The sequence below is a fragment of the Mus caroli genome, chromosome 6 (genome assembly GCF_900094665.2).
Source record: "Mus caroli chromosome 6, CAROLI_EIJ_v1.1, whole genome shotgun sequence".
NCBI lineage: Eukaryota > Metazoa > Chordata > Mammalia > Rodentia > Muridae > Mus > Mus caroli.
Genome location: NC_034575.1, coordinates 50,895,526 through 50,903,544, shown reverse-complemented (window position 1 = coordinate 50,903,544; position 8,019 = coordinate 50,895,526). Strand labels below are relative to the sequence as shown.

Here is an 8,019-nt window from a genome sequence, read left to right as displayed (position 1 = left end):
CCCTGGCGTCCCCCTGTACTGGGGCATATAAAGTTAGCAATACCAAGGGGCCTCTCTTCCCAATGGTTGGCCATCATTGGGAAGAGTGGATCTCTTTGTTAATGGCCATCTACTGCAAGAATAAGAATACTCTTACGAGGGTTGAGTGGTATACTGATCTACAGTTATAACATATGTCATTAGGAGTCATTTTATTACTGTGTTCATTTAGTAGAATAATACTAGTAGGTTTTCCCATAGGGCCCATCTAGTCTCCAGTTCTTGGCTTCATTAGTAGTGTCAGGTGTGGATTAGATCTCATGGAATGGGCTTTCAGAGTGATTGGTTTTTCCTGAAACATTTGTAGCCCTATTGATCAGAATATCTCTGAGGCAGATTGCTGCTGTAGGTTTCAGGGTTTGTAGCTGGGTGATATTACAGATTACCTTTTTCTTCCAGTAGTGTGCAGAGCACCTTCAAGCACCATGAATGGAAGTCAGTAAGGGAAGAGCTTCTAGTTGGGCACCAGCTACATTCTGCCAGGGCTTTACTTTCAGATTGTGGAGGGTAATCAATGAATAGCATTGGTAATAGGCCTGTGAGTTCTCGTTGGGTGGGATGTTTATGGGTACTCTTTGCTGTGCCTTGTTCTTAACTATGTCCTCTGTTTTCTCCCTAGTTGCAAATGAAGCAGGAGACAAGAATGCCAGACCACTTGCTCGCTTCTCCCGTGAGTAAACCTTGCTTCATTCTTGTGGGGCTCCAGTAGAACGTGTTCACCAGAGGCCTTTGCTCATGTGCTTCACCTCTGTGATTCTGTTAGGTGTTTTTCAAGCAATAATGCAGTCTCCTGCTAGTTAATTGTCTTAGTCAGGGTTTTATTGTTGTGAACAGACACCATGACCAAGACAAATCTTGGTAAAGGCTATCTATATATATATAAGTCTTGGTAAAGTCTATATAAAGAACATTTAATTGGGGCTGGCTTACAGGTTCAGAGATTCAGTCCATTATCATCAAGGTGGGAGCATGGCAGCATCCAGGCTGTCATGGCTCAGGCAGAGCTGAGAGTTCTACGTCTTCATCCAAAGGCTGCTAGTGGAAGACTGACTTCCAGGTAACTGGGGTGAGAGTCTTAAGCCCACACCCCCAGTGACATACCTACTCCAACCAGGTCACACCTATTCCAACAAGGCCACACCTCCAGATGGTGCCACTCCCTGGTCCAAGAATATACAAACTATCACATTAATATTACTCTTCTGCCCCATCCCATGCGAGGCACTCATGGCCATGGGCTTTTTAGTCTCGAGACCTCTGGTCTCCAAGCTGAACTCTAGGGCTTTGCTCTTTGAAGTCTGATTTCCAGAGCAGTAGACAAGTTTCACCTTTGCTTTTGAGAGATACAGAGCCTTCAGACACCTACTCCAAATCTCTTGCACCCGGGCCTGCATTTTTAATAAATCCCCAGATGACTCTTGTCACAATACTTAGAGAGGCACTGTGTGAGGGGTATCCCCAGAGTACGGTGCAGAGGGAGGAGGTTTAGTGGTGCTGAAGGAAGGAAGCTTGTAGCTGCATGGCCTTTCCACATATACAGCATCATTGCAACCCATGGTGGATTTGTGCACTTGTACCACTGTCTTAGTGACACTTTACAGCTCAGATGGATTGATGCCTTTCCTTGGGCTCAGGAATATCACGTCAGGCTACTGTTTCCCACCAGATCTGTTCAGATCTTGATCTTGATAAAAAAGTAACCATCAAAAGCTTCTCAATAGCTTCCATACCCATGTGATCAGTAGATCACATAGCAAGTTTGTGGATGTCCTGAATGAGTGGGTGCCAGTGAAAACAGTGGGGATGCTGGAGCCAGAACAGGGGTGATAGAAATGCACTACAAACTTCTTCTGTTTTAAGTTGAGAAATGGTTATGTCTTAAATAAAAATAGGTGGGATTTCCTTACTGCAATGTTATGTTTGCTTTTCTTCAATTTTATGGTCCTGGATTTCCAATCTAAAAAATGAAGGTGATAACTTTTACAAAAAGTTGATATCTTATCCTATCATTACTTTACCCCGAGTGTGGTTGACAAGATCCAAGTGTGACATGACCAGAGTGATCTTAATGCATGAAGTTAAAACTATGATTTCTCTATTTATAGAAATTCCTCTAAACTCTGCCTTCTCCCACTTTTCAGAAAGTTTCAAATTTTTACGATTGATTTCCCAGAGATGGTTTTTATAAAACTGCAATGATGTATGCTAATGACAGAGAACTAAGTGCTCACATTGTAGACACTGGAATGAACACTCACTTCTCACGGGTCCCATTTTTCATTGTCCTCCTACCTGGAACCATTATTTCCAAAATAAGTATTTCAATGAGCATGATGGATATGCCTTTATCCCTTTTATTCTTATTTTTCATCTCTTGAGTAATAGTCAGAAAGATGGATAATCTGGAGATTGTGTGCAGGATTTACCTTAGTGAGAGTTCCCGACACTTGCCTTGGTGTGGAAAGAGAAGTGGGTCCTTGAGCCACATAGCCAGGAGATCTGGAACAGTAAGTCCCTTTATGGACAGAAAGGGTAATTTCTCTTGTAGGTAACTTCTATAATTTCTAAGCCATGTGCCTGATTTGAAAGGGTGACATGTCATATGACAGCTTATTTGCTAGACATAAATGAGGGTGCTGGGGGTTGGGGAAGTCTATACAGGGAAAATGGTTCACAGTATTCGTGTGAGATGAGCCCAGCACAGAGAAGGAAAGGAAAGTGTTATGACAGAGTGCTGTATCCCAAGAGAAAGTCAGAGGCCATGTTAGGTGCTGCCTCTTCTTGTAGCAAGTAGGAGAGAGAAGGGAACTTGGATGGCATCAGAAAGGGAAGAACATTCTCCTTATACAACTGTTGAATTCCCAACTCTTCATGTACCACACCAAAAGAGTGGTGGGATGAAGCATTCTGCGTGGGAGGAGGGGGAGGACCTGGATGGTACTCTGGAACTGGGAGGATAAAGGACTGTACTTCTCTCCAAATTTTCTTTAACAAGACAGAGCTAGGTGGAAAGTCTAGCTTTCAACAAGCTAGGGTATATTATCCAATGGAATACCAAACTGGAGCCTTTGCTGTGAAGTCTAGACCCAGCCAGAGGGTCAGAGAAACACTGGGATTAGGGATGGGTCTTGGGAGACCTCAGATCCCATCTGTCCTTGCATTTCAAGCTTTGACTTTTAATCATCCTGGCCTCAATCAGAGCAAGTACCTAATAACTGGTTTATTATAAACAGTATTGCTAAGGTGTCTGAAAATTGCACCTGTCATGAGCCTTGTCCTGAAGCTAAGCTATATCATTATCCTGGGCATTCCCTCTTGTATATGGAGATATCATAAAGGTTGGTGTGTTAGAGAAAGTTGTTTCTAATCTTAAAACATAAAAGCTCTTTCCCCTGTCAGGGGTTAACAGCCATGTGTAGTGCTCAGGTCCAGCCACAGAGGGGCAGAAGAAGCCTGGGCTGCGTGATGTGCTTCTGCACTCCAGGAGCTAAGAGGCTGCTGCATGTTCTTTTGGACTTGTACTGTGAAGGAGTTCCAGGGAACTGCAGAAACATGGAGAGGATGCAGTGGTCTCAACGTGTAAAGAGCCAGATAGTTTTATTCTGAAGTTTCCATTGCTCTCCCAGAATATGGGAGAAAAATGTCTCCCTGAGATGAGCAATCATTGAAAAAAATAGTAACTTTTAGACCAGAGAGGTGTCTTAGTGGTTAAGAAAGTATTAGTTGTCCTTCCTGAAGACCTGGGTTGCTCCCAAAACCCATGCAGTGGCTCAGACCTGTCTGCAACTCCAGTTCTATTGAACCATATGCCATATTCTGGCCTTAAACGGACATACATGCAGGCAAAACACCTTCACACATAAAATAAAAATAAAACAAAATAGTGGTTTCAGAAGCAGCAGGAGGAATTGAAGGTAATTAGTAATGTCTGTAGATTTGGCGCTCTTATTTTGGAGAGAGAAGTATAGATGTTGATAGAGATAGATCTTCTGTTGAAGACCTTAGGCAACTAGGGCTGATGGAGCTAAAATCAGCACTGAGGGTCTTTGCCCTGGATGAATAATTTCCTTACCTGGAAGCAGTGTGGGAGAAGCAGCAATGTGCACTGGGAGATGAGCGCTGGGGCAGGGTTGAGCCAGAGACGAGCATGGTCCTCTATATGCTGATGCTTAAATTGTGACAGAGAATGCTTGGGTGCAAAGAAGTTTCCTATATTGTCATCACTAGGAATGGCTGTCATAGACAAGGGAGCTTGAGTTGGGAAGGGATGGATTCTGGAATCCAGATGAGAGCAAGGATGAGAAAGAAGGGCTGCAGCTCATGGCCAGGCCGTCAGAATTCTGAGGGCCGTGTGTAATGGAAGAGATATAAAGAACTCAGGGAAGAAGGCATCAACAGCATGCAAGGTTTTATGTAGGTTGAAGTGACAAATCCATAGGAACAGAGAAGGGAAGGAGATTGCTGGGCAATGGGAAGTTATTTTCAGTGGGTATAAAGTTTGGGTTATGAAAGATGAGTAAATCGTTGAGATCTGCTGATTACCACCTAGTAGTACACTCTTAAAGCATATTAGAGAATAGCTAGTACTACAGTTTCAAACCACAAGCCCCCCCCAGAAACAACCAAATCAAAACCCAAAACCAACCAACAAAGAAACAAAAATTCAGATGGACCAAAGGCCACTTTGGAGGTGATGGGCATGTTCAGAAGTATTTTGATGGTGGGGATGGTATCACAGGTGTATGCTTATGACCAAAATCTCATAATACACACTTTAAATAACTGCATTTCATATGTTGATTGTCCTGCAGTAAAGATCAAAACAGATGTATGGGAGTAGGAGCTGGATTTGAGCTTTTTTTTGATTTCTCCTATACACTCCATAGTATTTCTCAATACTTCAGCTCCTGTACTGGGCTCTAGGTCACTCAACACTCTTCAGGATCTGAGCTTCCATTTCCCACTCACCTAATGGTGTCTCTAGAATGTCTACAGGTGAAGGGATGGCAGCTCCATGATTTTTACATGGAATCCCAAGAACTTTCTAGAAATGCAAATTCTTGGATTCATTCTACATTTGCTGACTCTGGCTCTTGGTATGGGTCCTGATAGAACCTTAGAACCATAGAACTATTTTTAACAGTCCATTTGGTGGCTCTACCACCTGGCACACTTTAAAGTACCACTTCCACAAGCCACCTCCTGGGTACCACCTCTTATTATTCTCTCACCCTCTTCCATGTCTTACCATTTATTTTCACCTTCCTCCAGTAAACTACCCCAGTACCCCACACAGAACACCTTTCTCTCCTTTATTGTGTTGGTGTTTGAAGACCCTGTTGCCCTTAGCATCTTACCTCCTGCCCCCCCCCACCTTACATTTTGCTTAAATGCAGACCAGCTTCTTTTCCCATAAGAGAAATAGCAGTATTTCCCCCTAGATACCTGCATGAAGCTCATACAATAAAAAAGGTCAGATTAGAATCTTTTGACTTCAGGGGACAAGGAAGATGTGATTTGACTACTTCACTCCTCATTTGTCTTCTACTCTCTCGTTGTGAAAAAAATTAGGGCAATGTTTTAGGTTCCAGCAAAAGATAGTTTAGTTAACTTGAAAACTCTTTCATTTTTACATGCATAAAGAAATACTGAATAAAATATTTCAAAGTACTTTATAATAAACAGAAAGCACTTTATGGGTTCTAGCAATGGAGGGACAATTTAATGTCAGTAGAGCTCATTGATGCCACATCACTTCCATAGCCGCTGGCACCATGTTTTACTGACCATGTAATGAAAGAATTTGGGTTCTGCAGTAATGGTGAACTAACTGAAATCTCCTAAATTGGACTTTTAAAACATAGATTTGTTTTCCAAAAGTGCCTGCATCTTTCCCATCCCACCTGTTCTTGTTGAGTGTGAGACGGATAAACCTCACACTGAGATGTAAGGCTGCATTTTCTCTCTTTCATTCGGGTGACCTATAAATGTAGCAGAGACAATATGATGTACCATCGGTAGAAAACATATGTGGAACAAAGAATTTTACCTCTCCTTTTATTTTTTGGATATCAGTGGAACAGTAGCAGCCCAGTGGGGTCCTTGGATTTTTACATTCTCTTTGCAGTAATGCGGCAGTATCCCGTATTTTTCTGCTTGTGTGTCAGAGAGTAAGACCAATGAAATTCATGCTAAGAAACATTTACTTTATATGCCCCAGTACAGGGGAACACCAGGGCCAAACAATGGGAATGGGTGGGTAGGGAAGTAGGGGGGAGGGTATGGGGGACTTTTGGGATAGCATTGGAAATGTAATTGAGGAAAATACGTAATAAAAAATATTAAAAAAAATAAACATTTAGTCAAACTTCTAAAAATTCAGGAGTAATTTTGGAATAAGCCAGAGTAAACAGACAACTGACTGGTGGAAGGAAAGCAAATTGAGTTATGGCAGATTCCTCATCAGGAGCCACAGAAACACAGTGTCTTCAAGCGATAACAGGAAAGAACTACAAATGAGGAAACCGGCAACCAGTACGATGGCCTCCAGAACAAAGGAACAATCTACATGTTACAAGTTGAAGAAAAAAAATCAGGCTGAAGGAAGGGTAAAGGAAGTTCCTAAACAAAAGGAAACTTAAAATAAAGAGCCATGGAAATGAGGAAGGGAAGAACAGGAAATACCAAGAACAAGTTGATAAGGGCTTACCTTAGATTTTCTAAATTACTTACGGTATTTGAAGAGAAATCACAATTATCCGATGTGTTTCTAAGGGTGCATAAAACAAATATAATCATTATGAATGCTATTAAATAGTCATAATTTTATTTTAAATTGGGCAACCACAGGGATATAAGTAGATATAAAGGTTCTATTCTTGAATTGGCAAAAAAAAATCACTCTAGAAGACATAGTTATTATTACTGTGTATATCCAATGTATGATGCAAAATCCAGTATACCTACTTAGAAATCTATACACAAACATTCTTGTAAGTCACAAGAGGAATAGAAGGATTAAAAAACAAGCAAAACAAATATGACTCCAGTATGTATAATACCCTATATGCAAATGATCTAAGTTCAGCAATTAACGGAGATATTGTCATAGTAGATTAAGAAACATGACCAACTATGTATTACCTATAAGAAACAAATAAAACCATTTAAGCAAGCTGAAGGTCAAAGAATGGAAAAAAGACCCACATTAGCATCAATCAAAGAGAATCTCTAGTGTATCATCAAATAAAGAAAACATGAGGAACAGTGTATCATGATAGTGGTCATTCTACCAAGAAGACAGCAATTTCACATGTCTATGTAACAGTGAACTGAGATGTAAAATATGTGAATCAAAATCTGACATAGGTAAAACAAGAGACAGACAGCTAGCTACACAACTATAGTTGGACACGTCAACACACCTCCTTCAACCATACATAGAACATACAGAGCATAAAGAAGAACTCAGCACCACCAACAGTCAGTGGTATTTAATTGTTATGTGCTTAGTTCATTCAGTAACTGCCAAACACACATTTCCTTCTAAAGTATGCAAAGAATACATCCCAAGATAGTCTAACCTTAGATCATAAAACAATCTTAAGAAATTTAAAAGAACAGAAATTATGCAGAATGTGATGTCTAACTGTAATGGAACCAATTAGAGAAACTCAAGAAGCAGATCGTCAAACAACTGTAAGTAAATATCACATTTCCATCCTGAAGATGAAGTCTTAAGAGGAATAAAATCATGTTTTATTGAGTTGGGATAAAGATGAAGTTTGTCAAAGCTTATGGTACTTAAAAGTTAAACTTTGTTCAAACAGGGTTAAGAGGAAAGTTTGTTGAATCAAAATGTATGGAGATATTTAAAAAACAGCCCAATAGCTGACTGTGAACATCCACTCCTGTGTTTGCTAGGCCCCGGCATCGTCTCACAAGAGACAGCTATATTTGGGTCCTTTCAGCAAAATCTTG

The 8,019-nt window shown here is 40.8% G+C and overlaps 1 protein-coding gene across 1 annotated transcript in view; it reads left to right on the top strand.

The window, feature by feature from the left end:
* Nucleotides 1-8,019, top strand: part of Pde1c (phosphodiesterase 1C) — a 535,503-nt gene that overhangs the window by 167,715 nt on the left and 359,769 nt on the right. Inside the window, exon 3 of the mRNA XM_029478709.1 lies at nt 659-709. Coding sequence (XP_029334569.1) covers nt 659-709 — 51 coding nt within the window. The remainder of the gene's footprint in view (nt 1-658; nt 710-8,019) is intronic.